Source organism: Enhydra lutris, unplaced genomic scaffold (genome assembly GCF_002288905.1).
Source record: "Enhydra lutris kenyoni isolate GAN:26980312 unplaced genomic scaffold, ASM228890v2 scaffoldscaffold3, whole genome shotgun sequence".
NCBI lineage: Eukaryota > Metazoa > Chordata > Mammalia > Carnivora > Mustelidae > Enhydra > Enhydra lutris.
The window spans coordinates 16,240,273-16,256,564 of NW_019154087.1; the positions used below are offsets into that span (position 1 = coordinate 16,240,273).

Below are 16,292 nucleotides of genomic sequence, written 5' to 3' on the forward strand. Positions count from 1 at the left end.
AAGCATGAACTTTTTGATTGCTTTCCACTAGTTTTACATTAGTTTGTCAAATTGGGAAATGGAAAATTCCATAAATAGTCTAAAACAGTTTTGAGGAGAATGAATAAAAATTTTCTAGAAAGCAATTCACTAAAAATCAGAGTCATCCTTCAAAAAAAAAAATCTAATAATGGAAAATTATATCCATTTGTGTGAAGCCATTTGGGGAAAGTTTTTTTTTTTTTTTAATTATATCTACATTCTTTTTCTTTTGAACTAAAGAAATAGAACATGTGATAGCTGGATAAAAATTAATAATGGATAAAAATAAATTAATAAAAATTCCACTTTAGTTCTGATTATAGGAGTAAGCCAAATTTAGGAATGTATTTTGAGACAAACATGTCAAAGCTTTCCTTCTTATCTAGGTTCCTGACCTCTTATTAGAGGGGTCTGAGCATGGGTGTTCCCATTTTGTTCTTTCTTCCATAGTTTTTTCTCACTTTGCTTCTAAAAATAGAGGACAAATCTTACCTATTTTGGCTGTTACAGTGAAGGAGACCAAGTGCCTCCTTGTAACTTCTGAAAAGGATACGTTATTGAAGGGAAAAACCTGTAACAACTGTATACTTAAGACAAAATCATTCCCTCAGCTTGGCACTCCAGATACTGAACAGATACTTAAGAACATGTTTCACTGTTCCAACTCCCACACAAATACATGATTTCCTAATTTTTTATGTAAATAATGGTTACCAGTTCTGTAGAAGCCATCTTTATGGTAATTAATATTTGCACTAAAGCTTTCTTTCTTACCTCTCTTCTCTTTTGAGATGGCTAGTTTGAAAAATGATCTAAAAAATGTGTGTGTGTGTGTGTGTGTACTCTTTGCCAAAATCAAATAAGATTAAGATTCTGTATTTTTGAGGACATGAACAAATCTACTCTAATAATAAAAACTTAGACTGTAAACTTCAGCCTATTAATATTTTAGCATATTAATATTCTAAAATTATCTCCAATATGTATGTTTCTTGTATATAAGCATCTATATCACATAAATACTTCTATTTCTATTTATGTCTTAGTCATTACATTTCTCTTTTTTTTTTTCAGATAATGTTTAAAGGATTCTGCATCAATATTTGGTGTTGGACAAATTCAAAATCTCTTCGACTTTTGATCTCCTGCTCCGTTGCCTTCCAGCTCTAACTTACTTGTGACCCCTTCAAACATTTTACATGGTTTGCAATGGTTACATGAACTTGTGGGGAGTGATATTTGCATCATCTCATACTTTATTCACTATGGCACTTTAGGAAAAGAAATTGGAATAAACTTCCAAAGCGGTATTTTAAAAAATGAATCTTATTGTGAAGCTGCGGAGAAGTTTTCGAACATTGATTGTTCTCTTAGCTACCTTTTGCTTGGTGAGCATTGTCATTTCTGCCTATTTCCTCTACTCTGGCTATAAACAGGAAATGACACTTATTGAAACCACTGCAGATGCAGAATGTGCTGACATCAAAAGTCTACCATATCGTTCACTGGAGATAAAAACAATTAAACCTATTGATACATCCAAAACTGCTCCTACCATCCTCCTATTTGTGGAGAGCCAATACTCTCAACTTGGTCAAGATATCATAGCTATCTTGGAATCTAGCCGATTTCAGTACCAAATGGTCATTGCCCCCGGCAAGGGGGATATACCTCCTCTTACAGATAATGGCAAAGGGAAATATATTTTAGTTATTTATGAAAATATTCTGAAGTATGTCAGCATGGATTCATGGAATCGAGAGCTTTTAGAAAAATACTGTGTGGAATACAGTGTTAGTATAATCGGTTTTCATAAAGCCAATGAGAACAGCTTACCAAGTACACAATTAAAAGGCTTTCCATTAAACCTTTTCAATAATCTAGCTCTAAAGGACTGTTTTGTCAACACTCAGTCTCCTTTGCTGCATATTACCAAAGCCCCCAAGGTTGAGAAAGGCCCTCTTCCTGGGGAAGACTGGACTATTTTCCAATATAATCATTCAACCTACCAGCCTGTGCTTTTAACTGAATTACAGACAGAAAAATCCCTTTCATCCTCATCCAGCAAACCACTCTACGCGACGGTGATTCAGGATCTGGGACTTCATGATGGAATTCAGCGAGTTCTTTTTGGCAACAACTTAAACTTTTGGCTACATAAGCTCATCTTCATAGATGCCATTTCCTTCCTGTCAGGGAAGAGGCTGACACTGTCCTTGGACAGATATATTCTGGTGGACATTGATGATATCTTTGTTGGGAAAGAGGGAACAAGGATGAATGTCAAAGATGTAAAGGTAAGAACATTTATAAATAACATTGTAATTTTTATTTCACTAACTGTGGTATTAATAAAATATAATTTTGAATATTTTAGATTCCTAATTACACAAAATTTTCAGATGTGGTATGTTTGAAATTAATTAGGCATTAAAAAAATTTTGAACTAAGCCTTAACTACTCCTCACACACATACCCAGATGCTTTAGAGGAGATAGAACTAAAATATTCCAAAGAACATTTGAACTTAATCTCCTTGTCTCTTCTTAGAGACACCTCAGGTGGAACCCTGAGAACTGTCTCCCTTATTTTAGCACATGTTGCAGTTTGTAGCAGTAAGACTGATGTAATCACAAAACTTGATCTCTCCACTGATCCCCGGGCTCTACTTTGGTTTGACAATGATAGTTGAAATACAAGGTGAAGAAGTAACCCAGGATCTTTTGTAACTTCCAATAAGCATAGTGTTTGTTTATATGAAATGTTCGTAGATTCATAAATATAGATATGAGCAAAAATACAGTTTGTAGGGAAAGTATATTGGATTTGAACTCAGAAGTCTTCCATTATTATCTCTTTTATTAACTTATCATATTATTTGGGGTAACACAACAGTGTTAGTACTTCCAGTTATGATCAAATTGACTATATAACAAATTTACCTTGCAATTGCTATTAGATAGAGGAAAAAGCCACTTGGTTTGGTAGGTAATTCTGAGAAAAATTCCGTCTTTTTCCTCTTGATTCAATATTCTCATTTGTGTCTGCCTTGTCCTATATATAACTAAATTCATTATTGGACAAATAAGTTTAGCCAACATAGGAATAATAGCACACAACTTAAAATTATGAGAGAAATAAAGATTATTAAGATCATGGCATTTTTTTTTGAACTCCTGCTTTTTTAATCCCCCAAAGAAGAAACCTCATTAACTTCAAAATGATAACATTTTTCTCCATCCTAAGACCTCTGACCACGAAAGTAAAATATGATTAAGACCAGCGATATAAGATCACTTTTTGAAAACCTTCAAAGTACATGTGAACCAGTGAACTTTGCTTTTAATGAGCCACTGAATGAAACATCGCTTGACTGGTACCCAAATATTTTATTTTGGACATTATTGTAAAGGAATTAAGTGATGCCTCTTGAGTTCTCTCTAGATCCGTTTTTTTTTTTTCTTATTTTGTATTTGCTATTCCTTTAATTAGTATAAATACTAGTTTTATTTTTATTTCAAAATCATAAACTTAAGAAGAGGTTATATACTTCAAAATTTCTCTGAGTGATTCCTACACTGAAATCCTCAAAGGAAAGTGTTTCCTAATTTCAGTTTAACAAAACATGAATTGAAAAGGTTTTTGTAACTCTAACAAATTTTTTATTTCAAATTCAGCTCTTTCACTTATTCTCAATAAAAACAAATAGCTATTCATCATTATACAATATTCACTGATGCATTATACAATATTCACTGATGACTTCTTAACTGACATAATCCCCAACAAAGTAATAGAATACCGAAATTTAACAAAAGCTGGAACAATGTCACAGGCAGAGAAAGGATTAGGAATGTTGTATGTGTATATGGGTATATATGTAATTTGTGTATGTATGTGCACATGTATCTTAATTATATACTGTACACACACACACACACACACACTCATGCACTGACTGTCACTTTGAAAAAAATACTTCTTCCTGCCCCTTTTGTTACCCCTTTTGTTGCTGATTCCTCCTCAGAACTGTTTGTCCAAGAGTATCAGAAACTTGATTGGATGTGAGGTCTATTATCCTCTTGGTTATTTAAAGGTCAAGAGGAAATAGTTTTCCAAGTATAAAAATTCTAGTCCCAGCCCTTGGCATTTGATTTTTATTTTGACCTTATTTTTAGATTAATATGATATTGTGGAAAAAGAAAAATATATATTTGTAGAGAAATTCTCAATACTCCCCTGTTCTTCACCCTCATTTTCCTTTTCTGGTATTGTAACATTTAATTATACACTGGTAAAAATGAGGAGAGACCCATCTTCCTTCAAACTCTCACTGAATTTACTAAACAAGAGTATTGCATGGTAACTAAAATTTCTCTCTGTAATACTGAAATAGAAAGTAAAGGTATTCCATTCCTCAACAGAACACATATGGGAAAGCATATGGTTCATGGTTGAAAATTCTTGGTTATTTACATGATCGGACTCTCCCTGGCCCACTCCCACAGTTAAACCTGGAGCACATAGCTGGGAGCATTTAACAACAAATTTAAACAGTTTTGCCTACAAAACCACTTCACTCTGTTGATAAAAAATATATTAGCATATTTTAGCTTGAACGTATTTTCCCATTTTGAGATAGAGATTCTGGATCATACTGCTAAAAAATTAACACATTTAAGATTTAGTATTTGATACAGGGAAAGATCTCGAGTTTTTGGTTTTGTTTTGTTTTTTAAAGATTTCATTATTTATTTATTTCAGAGAGAGAGAGAGAGCATAAGCAGGGGGAGGGACAGAAGGAGAAGCAGGCTCCCTGCAGGGAACCCAATGCAGGACTCAATCCCACGACCCTGGGATCATGACCCCAGCCAAAGGCAGAAGCATAATGACTGAGCCACACAGGCTCCCAGGGTTTTTTGCTTTTTGTTTTTAACTGAACTTGAAAACCCATATTCTTTTCACTTCAAGGTTCTACCTGACCTGAGCTACCATGTATCTAGCTTCTTTCAGAAACCTGCATACTTTATCTGAGTTTATCATGCCTTCCTCTAACCAAAGCCATTGAGATAGAAATCAGTAGGTTCATTTCCAAGGCAAACAAAATTAAGATCAGGTATTTGCAGTAACTATCATTTAATTATTGCCAAAATTTTATCATATATATAAAAACTCAAGATATAAGAGAAAAATTATTTATGTATATGATCTTCTAAAAACTAATTATATTTCAAATGATTATAAAATATAGCTATCAATATAGTCAGAGAATATGGTCATGTTTTGACCTGGTAATATTTCTGTGTGGTCTTAGAGGCAATCACAAAATATTGTACATCTAAACTTCTATTAACAGGATGACTTCAGGCTTTTTAGGGTAATGTCTTGTATACTTGAACTTATTCTTTACTAGTTTTGAAGACAACTCTCATTTTCTTAATGGCCTTAATTATATGTTTGTAATGTTCATTCCCAATGTCATAACAGTTGAGTAATGATGCATTTTTAGGGAAAGCAAAAATAATAAAAGGCTAAACTATTTATTAAAATTTTAATTCTAAAAAACTTCTTGCAGCCCACTAATTTGATTTCTATGGAAAATACTTTACTCTTGGTTGGAACTTTTGGTACAGCCATAGATGTTTGGTAAAATTAATATGATTTTTTATCATAGTTTCCTAAGATAGAATAAATGTTCTTTCCCAATAAGGGTTTTGAAAACATGAACATGGTGAATGTAAGCTTCCACATGGGCAAGGAAATCAGATTTATTATTGATGCTCTCAATAATTTTAATGCTTTAATCAATTCTTTGACCTGCTGTTACTTTGTCTGTTGGCAACAAAACATCATTATTAGGATTTTTGTGTGTCTTTACATTTCGTAAAGAAATACATTTATTTATTTATTAACCATCTACTGTATGTAAGACTATTGGACCTTTTCTGCCTAATAAATCTAAACTTCTTATTTTAAGGTTCCATATGGTCCAGTTCAATTTATCTTCTCCATATTTATTCTTAATATTTCTCAGTACATGCTACTTGTATTAGGCTAGCTCCCTGTCTCTTCCTCAGCCAGAGCTTGCACATGTCTACCTTGATCTCTTTTCTCAGTTTTTGTGCCTTGACTAAAATATGTTCTCTGAATCTACCTTTATTTCAAAAGGTATCTTAAGTCCTACTTCTTATGAGAAGGTGATACATGTCCTAATGACACCAGTAGATGGAGATTTCTCTTTAAGTTGACTCCCTGAATAAATCGTTAGCATTAACTCTTACTTAGCATCCTCATGTACATGAACCAACTCCAAAATTAGACAATGAGACAGTTTTTCTCACACATGTACATATGAGAAAGAACATAACAAGGAAACTTAGACATGTTAAATTTTATTTTTTCAGTGTTCCAAGATTCATTGTTTATGTACCACACCCAGTGCCCCATGCAATACGTGCCCTCCTTAATACCCACCACCAGGCCCTCCCAACCCCCACCTCCCTCCCCTCCAAAAAATAATTTAAGGGTAGTTTTGAGGTTTATCTCAAAACAAGTGACATATATTTTAAGTAGGGGGCAGAACTAGAAAAAAAAAAAAAAAAACCTATGTTATAAATCTGAAATCCAAAAGAAGAAGAAGAAGAAAAAGAAGAAAGAAAAGAAGAAGGAGGAGGAGGAGGGGGAGGGGAAGGAGGAGGAGGAGGAGAAGAAGGAGGGGAGCAAACTCATTGGTTTCTTTTTTTTTTCTTTTTCTTTTTTCCCTCTACATGGTATTTTTGATGGATCTGTACCCTAGATTAGTGTTAAGGCTTGATCCAGATAAAATGATTTAGGAATATCTTAACCTGGATATTTCCATGCATTTATTTGACTACATATTTCCTGAGTTGAAAATCATATGCCCAGAGATTTAAAGTGTAAAAGATATTGTGCAAATTGAATGACCAAAACGTGAAAGATGGGAAGTTAATAGATATAAAGGCATTTGTAGGAATTATCACATTTAACAAAGATCAGATTGCTATGAATAGGAAAGAAGAAATCTATCACAGAAGAAAATTTTAAAATCTTGATTAACCATTTCAATAAGGGTTGGAAGAGAAAAAGAAAAAAATGTTATGATTTCTAAAGTCATGATCTAAGAAAACAGGAGCTTTCTGGTGCTAGAATATTGATATAGAAGATGAGAGGCTACACTGGTAAATGAAAAGATTAGTTTTCTAACATTTTATAATTAGAACTGAAACAGGTTGTTATATCTGACAAATTAATAGGGAAACATTTTTTTTTTAAGAATCCTTGATATCCTAGACTGAAAGGATCACTATCAAAAATGGAGCTGAAAAGTAAAAATTATATGTGATAAATGGAATCCATATTTGACACTTATCAACCAGTGTAGATTTAGCAATGCAGAACAGTCCAGGCAATAGGAGTTGGATGGATGGCCTAGTCAGACAATCAAGCAAGAAGCATCTGAAAGTTTTTGGCAGTTTCTAAGTAAGTGAGCAAGACATGCAATCAGTAACAGTAGCATAACAACCAAAAACTGGCCCAGAAAGATGGGATTAGGTTTTACCAACGATATTACAAAACAGACTGAAGGTACCCAGTTCTGGGATTAGTCTGTAGGCAAAGAATGTCTTCCACCTGAGAAAAATGGCATAGAAGGCAGTGCCCTAATCATAGAAGAAGGGTAGCATTTAACAACATGGAGTTCAGCATTGGACACGTGACAGGGAACTTGGAAGGCAAGAGCTCAGGCATAACAATAATGCTGTACAGAAGAAAGGAGCCATCAGCAAGACTTGCTGAAATTGCAGTCCTGACACTGACCTAGAATGCCTTAATCCTCAGGACTCTAAGAAAAGGACTGCATTTAGTACCTCATGGACTCCTCAGATGCCTGGGTACAAGAATTAGGTATACGATTTGAGGATGCTTGGTTGGTTCAAAAGATAAGCAGACAAAAGTGAATAGTGATCTCAGAAAAACTCAAACAAAACTTGAATTTTATTTCCAGGCTTGGAAGAGGACAGCCAACATATAGATGTATTTAATAAAAAATTTTCTTCTTTTATTTATAAGCTCAATGTTAATGTCTCAGATTTTCTTCTGAATTTTTTTCATGTGGTACTTCGACTTTGACTTTGACTTTGACTTTGTCAATGGAAGAAAAAACTCTCTCTTCCAAAAAAAGATTTATTTACGGAAGTAAATATTGTCTGTACTTAAAAAGTTACCAAAGTGATATAAAAGTACACTTTTAAAAGACAAGAATGGAAAAAAAAGAGAAAACATATATTAGTAATACCCCTCCAAATTGGGCATTTAACTAAAAAGATTTACATTTTGTTTATTAACTTCATATAACTTAATCCAGTTATATATTTATACAGGTGAGAAATAATGATTTCATCTATGGGCTCTGAATGTCATTTTTTATTATAAAATTTACACAAACATAAAATATTCAGTTCTTGATTTCATTAGTATAGGCAGGACATGTTCACAATTATCTGCATTACAAGGTAGAATGTAAAATATACCATGACAAAATGTGAACAATGGGAACAAAGAAGAGGAATTCTTCTAGTAATTAGGGAAATTTCATGGAGGAAGTAGCATTTGAGTCCTCAGTCATGGTATGACATAACACTAGCAAATCTAGAGGGGGTGGTATATTCATGGTCAATGTATCAACCCAAGCTAAGATTTGGCTAAAAATACCAGATTTGGGGGAATGGTAAGTTGACTGCATTGGCTGCATGAATAAGTAAGGAAGTAAAGTAAGTGTTATTAAATGATGAAGATACTGGTTGTGTCCATAATATAGAGCTTTCTTGCAGAAGGATACTATTTGAGTCACTGAAAATTTTAAACCAGAAAGTAAAATGATCAGAACGGGATTGAAGAAAAATATATTGTTTGAATCAGGGACATGTTTTTGTTTTTTTTTTTTTTGTTTTTTTTTTGTGGAGACCTCTCAAAGAACCTATTACAATAATATAGAAATAATAATTCTTACATATTTTTTAAAAATGATTTATTTAGCATAGTCATATACACTAAGCATTGTGCTAATCATTAACAGGAATATCATTAAATACAACAACACTAAGAGGAAATATTTTGTACATTTATGGAATGAATAAAATGAGGTTTGGCAATATTAAGATACTCATCTAGCTAATAAGTGGCAGAGCAAACAAACCCAGACTGTCACTAATGTCTATGCTTTCTTTTAGAAAACGATGGTGTGGATTTGGGTTTGAGTCTCAGTGCCAGCAGTAACCAGTTAACTTTGGACATACTTATTAACCTCTCCAATTCTCAGGTTATAGATCTGTAACACTGGTGTAAAAAGACCCACCTCTTAGCATTATAGTGAGGTTTTAATGAAATAAGACATGGTAAGTTGCTAGGACAGAGCCTGAATTCTAAGATTTATTCAATTTAGCTTGGTGGCAGTTAGGATGGAAAGGGGAGATTAGGAGAGCCCATGCAGAAGTAGAATTGACAGGACTTAGGCACATACAGAAAGGAGGAACAGAGAAACAGGTGGAGATGAGATAGCATCATGGTTTTTCCTGGGTGTATGCTTTAACATATGCAGAATCTGGCAGAAGAAAAGGTGTTGGGAAATTAGGTGTTTTGTTTAAGGTCTAATGATTTAATGTATAGGGATATTCAGATGTAGGCATTTAAAAAAGCAAGTCTGAATTTTTGGACACTGTCAGAGGTGGAAATATCATCAAGCTTAATCTTAGTGATGATTGCTAAAGGGAAATCAAGGAAGGAAAACAGGTTGACTCCATCTTTTGGATATCCTGTAATAAACCCAAGATTATGACAAGTTACTTTCATACAGAGGAAAACTTTTTCATGTACTAAGATAGTAGCCATCCAACAGCCTCTTCATTAATTATATGGAAGAAAGCCTGAAACCTCAATAAATGCTTGTTGTCCAAAGGAATAAAATTAAAGGAATGTCTAACTGTAAACAGCATGGTGTTCATGCAACAGAGTAAGCACAATCATTTATCTGGAATTTGGCAATTTGAATTCTTTCTCCTTCTTATTTATGACCTCTTGATTAACAAGAATTGCAATATGACCCCCTTCTAACTTGACTGTGAGGTGTACCAAATGACTTTATCATAAATATCCTTGAAATGTGGAGTGATGTATAGGGGTTAAGTATAAAGGGAACAAGAAAGCTAGAGCCTCATTTTTAGTTATTGTGTCCAGAAATTTTATATATACATACATATATACACACACACATATACATATATATTTAAAGATTTTATTTATTTATTTGAGAAAGAGAGAGAGAGCATGAGAGGGGAGAAGGTCAGAGGGAGAAACAGACTCCCCATGGAGCTGGGAGCCCAATGTGGGTCTCAATTGCAGGACTCCAAGATCATGACCTGAGCCAAAGGCAATTGCTTAACCAACTGAGCCACCCAGGTGCCCCAGAAATTACATTTTTAATGAAAGATTTTTATTTAGGTTTCATGTGATTATTTTCATATGATTATCTTGATGACAGTGTTCATTCTGAACATATCTGCATTTTTTGTTGGAACAAGGGTTTTAAAGGCATACTTTCATTTAAACCTGTTTTCTGGGTATCAATTAATTATTATTTTTTTAAAAATTATATTTTAAAATAAGACCTCTTACTAAGTGAGGATTTTCTGCACAGAACAAAAGCTTTTCGCATACAAATTCAATTTTAATTTAAGATTGGACATTCCCTGAATTCGTTTGCACTCAAAACAGGTTAAATAGTAATGGATCTAACATGAACATGAGTGCTCACTTTGGTCAGTTTATAATATAAGATAATTACTGAGTAGAGAACAATCTCTTGATACACCAGGGGAAGAACACAAAGTCTATGAGCTCCATTTTGCTACTTGAGATGTAGCAATTGTCTCCAAGGGAAAGAGAAAATGTTAGAAAATATTTTGGTAAAAACAAGCAGGCTAGCCAAGTCTCAGCAAGGTAGAAAAACAACCTTGATTCGAGTTCTTAAATCTCATTGTTAATGCCCAAAAGCCCTGGGGATATTTATGCGGATATTTTCTGATTAGTTTTGTATATTTTGTCATTCTCTGTGATGATATAAATAGTGATTAATGCTCAGATTATAATGAACCTCTTTTGCTAAGGCCACCATGTTTTTGTTATGATAATCATGAAAAGATACCACAAAATGGTTTTATTTCTAAAGAATAACTAAAGAGAAAAACAAAACAAAACAAAAACTTACTCATTTTATACTGACTATAGAAATACACATGTTCTGAAACAAATTATCATGTAATAAAGCATCTTGATTATATAATCCTGAGGCAGCTAGAATATTATTATTATTATTACTACTACTACTACTACTACTATTAAGATAACAGATTAAACTATTAAAGTAGTTATAAACATTGAATTTTCTTTTCATTCAATTCATAATTTTTCATGTCTACTTTGAGCTGTGCTCTCTAGCTCTTTGCTGGGGTTGAAAATTTCCACCTGCTACTTTCTTTTTTCAAATAAATCAAATATTCCTCTGATGTGTTCCTTTATTATTATACTTTTGAAACATTTCATGCATTTTAAAGAGTGTATATGATGAATATTATTTAAAGCATGATAAGAAGAAAAATGGCTTTGTCCATACCACTTAGCTTAGGGTATAGAATATTACCACCACCTTCCCTGTCACATAACCACTTTTTCTGCTGGAGAGGTAGTGTCCTGAATTTTGAGAGATACCATACATTGTGAATGTTACCATACATACCATACAAATTTTCTGTAATTTTCTCCTTTTATTCCTTAGATTCTTCTACACTGATGATTATAATTCTAGTTCATGATACTTAATTTCTGTGTAGTATTTATTTTTTCCAATGTTGGTTTTGTAAGACTTTTAATTTTTTTGGCTATTTGGTGGATATATAATTGTATATGAGTTGTTATTTGCATTTCTTGATTATTTATGAGGTTGAATAGCTTTTTTGTACTTAATAGCCATTTTTTTTCAAATTTTCATATTTTTAATTGTAAAACATCCGATTTCATTTCTAACTACCTCAGTGTTGATTGCCTAAGAAAAGGATTTTCTCCTTCAATAAACACAACAGTATCATACTTGAGAAAGTTTAAATGTACAATATTTTGTTATACACTATATTAAAAATTTATCCAAGTGGCCAAAAAATTACTTTATATCTTATTTTAGTTTTTCAGGATCAAATCAAGATTTGTAATGTAATAATGCTTATCAACATAATCTGTTTATTTTATTCTGAAACAGTTCTCTCACAATGTTTGCTTTCATCACATTGACTTTTTTTGTTATGACTTTATTTTTTTGAGCAGTTTTAGGTTTATAGCAAGATTGACAGGAAGGTCCAGAGGTTTCCCGTATATTCTTTGCCCCCTCACATACATAGCCTCCCCCGTTACCAACATCCCTCACCAAAGTGATACATTTTGCAATTGATGAACCTACACTGACACATAATCATCCAAAATCCATAGCTTACACTAAGTTTCACTCTTGGTGTTGTATAGTCTATTAGATTGGACAATTGTGTAATGATAAGGATTCATCATTAATGGTATCAAACAGAACATTTTCACTGCCTGAAAAAATCCTCTGTGCTCTACCTATTCATCTCTCCTCTCCTACTTTTTCACATATTTTGCAAAACCTATGTGTTGTTTTCTCATTTTAACTTTGAATCATTTGTTTTTTTTGTTTTTTTTTTAATTTATTTTTTATTTATTTATTTCACAGAGAGAGATCACAAGTAGGCAGAGAGGCAGGCAGAGAGAGAGATAGAGGAGGAAGCAGGTTCTCCGCTGAGCAGAGAGCCCGATGTGGGACTCAATCCCAGGACACTGAGATCATGACCTGAGACGAAGGCAGAGGCTTAACCCACTGAGCCACCCAGGCGCCCCTGAATCATTTGTTTTTATATTGATTTTTAGTTCTTTATATAGTCTGGATTCATCCTTTGTTGATGATATGTTTCCAAATATCTTCTCCTGCATTACTACATGTCTTTTCACTTCTTTAAAGGTCATTTCACTGATGAAAAATACTTAATTTTTATTGTAGTAAAATATATCTGTGTTTTAAATACATTATGGGCATTTTTTGGTATGTATATTTTGTCATCTCTATCTCAAGAAGTTTGTGAAATACTGATCTTATCTGTTATTTAAATGTTCTCTAAAATAACCTGAACCTAAAAATTTCACTTGGGGATATTTTAAAATTATTAACTCTTTTAAAATTACTATTATATATTTTTTTCTTTTTAAACTATCTTTATGAGTTACTTTATAATTTATATTTTTAAGAAATTTTTCCATTGTATTACCTCAATATGTCTAGTTTAAATTTGTTCACAATAAAAATTTGTTATATTTTTAATCTCTCTAGCAGGTGGTTATATCACAGTTTCATTTCTAATGTCCATTTTTTCCTCTTCTATTTTCTTGATTGATCCATTTTAGCTAATTTTATTTTCTCTTTTTTTAGTACTCTTCATTGTTCCTTTTTATTTCCCTTTCAGTGTTTGCTTTTATCCTTGTACATTCTTCCCTTGTGGAATTTTTGTTTTATTCTCTGGTTCTTTTTCTGTCTTCTTAAAATATATAACTAACTCATTAACTACCCTTCTTCTCTCATCTAATATAGTTTTTAGGGTCATATACTTTAAGATTATAATTTAAATAACTGTGTGTGCTTTTTAAAAGTGGTATAGTTATCATTCAGTTATGAGTTTTGTCTAATTTTTATCACATTTCTTTTTTTGACCTTTGAATCAATCAGGAGTGTGTTTTCAAATTTTCCCAATATATAAAGCGTTTTAAGTATCCTTTTGAAACTGATTTCTAATTCAGTATGATCTTTATAGTGAGTGTTTGCTAATTTATTTGGAGTTGTATTATGGGGGAGTACAATGTTTCATTTTCTTTTGGTTCCTCCTACATGTGTGCTTGAAAAGTGTGTTTCTTCTCCAGGTTCAGAGATCTAGTTCTCATCCTTGCATAAGATTGTTAATTGTGTTGCTCAAATCCTATGTAACCTTTCTAAATTTTTGTCTGCTGATCTGTGTATATTTTATCTGTTTGATCTGCGAGAGGTATGTCTATATCTACATTGACTATCGTATAAACAGTATTACTGCTAATGCTTTCAGTTTGTGATTTATATATTATACAGCTCTGCTTTTTTGACTTCTTAGACATTTACTATTATTATATCTTTCTGATGAATTAAAACCTTTATCATTATCATTATGAAGTGACTTCTATCATATCTGCAATATTTTTTTAACTAAGATTTTTTGTTGTTGTTTTGTTGTTTAATATTATTATAGTTCCACTTTGGCAGTTTTACTCACTAAACCATTATGCATGTTTTTACTCCCAACCTTTCTATGTCTTATGGACTTAGTTGTGTCTCTGTAACAAAATATAACTTCATATTGCTGATTTTTTAAATATAATCTGAAATCTTTTTTAAACTAGTGAATCTGATCTAATCTCCAGAAGATAATAGAGATGTAATATTCAAACAATAATAACTCTGACTTTTTCAAAATCAATGAATGACAACAATTTTCCAATACAGAAAGCTTCCTCACAAAAAAAATTGCAGAATAAACCAAAAATAACTCCCTACCTAGGTATATTATAATGACACAAAATAATACAAGACGAATTACTCTTCCTGGAAAGAAAAAAAAAAAAAAAAGGTTAGACTGGCTGGTGACTTTTGAAAAGCAGCAATGGAAGCCAGATTTAAAATTTTCTTTTTTAGGGATGATAGCATTCTTTCTGCAAAACAGAGAAACAGAGAGTTGGTTTTTGGTTTTTTGGGTGTTTTTGGCATAGCAACTGAATAATGGGAAGATGCTTCATTCCAATCTTAAAATTCTGCTTCAAACAAATCTGATCTAAATACAAGTTGCTTGTTTTCTGGACATGAACATGTTTCACTGAAGGAAACTTGATTTAGGTGGGAATAAAACTATTCTTTTTGTTGGCAAAAATAATACTTAAAACATTAATTTGAGATAAGGATTAAATCCTGACTCTATTGGTCTTTAACTATAATTATGGGCAAGTTATTTAACCTTATATGCCACACTTTTTCTTCATTTGTAGAGTGAGATCTATAGCACATATTCAACAAGTGTCTGTGAATATTAAATAATTTAACTGAAGGATACTAAGGTACTAAGGATAGTACCTGACATTTTGTAAAAATCGACTAATTTTCTTTTTTTGTCCCCATTTTATTTTATTTCTTTTCAGTGTTCCAAAAGTCATTGTTTATGCACCACTCCCAGTGCTCCATGCAATACGTGCCCTCCATAGTACCCACCAGTAGGCTCACCCAACCCCCGACTTCCCTCTCCTCCAAAACCCTCAGTTTGTTTCTCAGAGTCCACAGTCTCTCATGGTTCATCTCCCCCTCCTATTTCCCCGAACTCACCTGTCCTCTCCTTTACCCAATGTCCTCTGTGTTGTTCCTTATGCTCCACAAGTAAGTGAAACCATATGATACTTGACTCTCTCTGACTGACTTATTTCACTCAGCATAATCTCTTCCAGTCCTATCCATGTTGATATAAAAGTTGGGTATTCATCCTTTCTGATGGAGGCATAATACTCCATTGTATATATGGATCATATCTCCTTTACCCATTCATCAGTTGAAGGGCATCTTGGTTCTTTCCACAGTTTGGCAACTGTGGCCACTGCTGCTATGAACATTGGGCTACAGATGGCCCTTCTTCTCACTACATCTGGATCTTTGGGGTAAATACCCAGTAGTGCAAATGTAGGGTTATAGGGTAGCTCTGTTTTTAATTTCTTAAGGAATCTCCACACTGTTTTCCAAAATGGCTGTACCAATTTGTATTCCCACCAACAGTGTAAGAGGGTTTCCCTTTCTCCACATCCTCTCCAACACATGTTGTTTACTGTCTTGTTAATCTTGGCCATTCTAAGTTGTGTAAGGTGGTATCTCAATGTGGTTTTTTTTTTTTTTTTTTTTTAGATTTTATTTATTTGACAGAGAGAGATCACAAGTAGGCAGAGAGGCAGGCAGAGAGAGAGGGGGGAGAAAGCAGGCTCCCTGCGGAGCAGAGAGCCCAACGTGGGGCTCGATCCCAGGACCCTGGGATCATGACCTGAGCCGAAGGCAGAGGCTTTAACCCACTGAGCCACCCAGATCG

At 33.2% G+C, this 16,292-nt stretch overlaps 1 protein-coding gene across 3 annotated transcripts in view; it reads left to right on the forward strand.

Annotated features, from left to right (window-relative positions):
• The first annotated feature begins 1,340 nt into the window (after window positions 1-1,340).
• LOC111156481 (bifunctional heparan sulfate N-deacetylase/N-sulfotransferase 4) overlaps window positions 1,341-16,292 on the forward strand; it is a 243,861-nt gene continuing 228,909 nt past the window's right edge. For all 3 annotated transcript variants that reach the window (XM_022517429.1, XM_022517412.1, XM_022517421.1), the window contains exon 1: window positions 1,341-2,318. In XM_022517429.1, the coding sequence (XP_022373137.1) occupies window positions 1,341-2,318 (978 nt within the window). The remainder of the gene's footprint in view (window positions 2,319-16,292) is intronic.